At 49.7% G+C, this 1039-nt stretch overlaps 1 protein-coding gene across 1 annotated transcript in view; it reads right to left on the bottom strand.

Annotated features, from left to right (window-relative positions):
* Positions 1-580: 580 nt before the first annotated feature.
* WNT5B (Wnt family member 5B) overlaps positions 581-1039 on the bottom strand; it is a 17248-nt gene continuing 16789 nt past the window's right edge. Inside the window, exon 4 of the mRNA XM_009647938.2 lies at positions 581-1028. Within this exon, the coding sequence (XP_009646233.1) occupies positions 602-1028 (427 nt within the window). The 3' untranslated portion in view covers positions 581-601. The remainder of the gene's footprint in view (positions 1029-1039) is intronic.

The raw sequence follows: 1039 nt of genomic DNA on the forward strand, positions 1-1039 counted from the left end.
TAAACCTTCCTCCACCACATTGTGGTCTGTGCAGCATCCAGGAACGGTTTACAGACCTCTGGATTTTAAGCCATATTCTTGTAGAGGAGCCTTGGCTAACCTGCCCTCTAATGTGACAGAGCACTTTAGAGGGACCAAGAATTGGTTCCGAATTCCCCAGTGGGTTTAGTGGGGTGGCAGGCTTTGACGCTCAGATAGCTAGGACTCACCCACGTTTGGCTGTAATTTCAGATGTGCAATAACTGCAAAATGCTGAGACTCAAGAGATGAGAAAGCAGAAAGAAGCCACCCTTCTCCTTCTCGCTGGCTTTGTTTCTGTAATGAAATAGTGTGTGCTTGTGTGCAGGGGGTTCACTTTGTCAACACCTCCTCAGCCTCTTCACCCCAACTGAAACATCCACGGGGAAATGCACCCAAAGACAAATTCCCCAGCAGAACTGCAGGAATGGCAAACCAGCCAGCCTGATGGGGGAAATTTCAAAACCAAAATGTCTCTTAAATAAGCTTCTTTAATTATTATCATCATCTGTTTATTTATACAAATATAAAATATATTTATATAGATTTATATAATATAGATTTGTTGCTTTGGTGGCTCTTTTCATTTACAGACGTACTGGTCGACGATCTCTGTGCACTTTTTACACTTGACGTAACAGCACCAATGGAACTTGCAGTGGCAACGCTCCACCTGGACGCTCTTGAACTGGTCATAACCCCGCCCGCAGCACATCAGCTCGCACCCATCCATGCCCTCTGAGGTCTTGTTGCACAGTCGGCCCTGAGTGCCCAGCGAGCCAGTGGTCTCATTGCGCAGGCAATAGTCCGGGCTGGGGTCGACATAGACCAGGTCCTCTTGCGTCGGCATGTTGAAACGGTTGTTCACCAGCTCCAGCTTGCCCTTCCGGCTGATCCTCATGGCAGCAGCGCTGTCATACTTCTCCTTCAGCAGGTCGCCCACCTTGCGGAAGTCAGCCAGCTGCAGCCAGCAGGTCTTGAGGCTGCAGGAGCCTGACACAACGGGGCACCTCCCAGCGCC

The sequence above is a fragment of the Egretta garzetta genome, unplaced genomic scaffold (assembly GCF_000687185.1).
Source record: "Egretta garzetta isolate BGI_Z169 unplaced genomic scaffold, ASM68718v1 scaffold511, whole genome shotgun sequence".
Taxonomy (NCBI): Eukaryota; Metazoa; Chordata; class Aves; order Pelecaniformes; family Ardeidae; genus Egretta; species Egretta garzetta.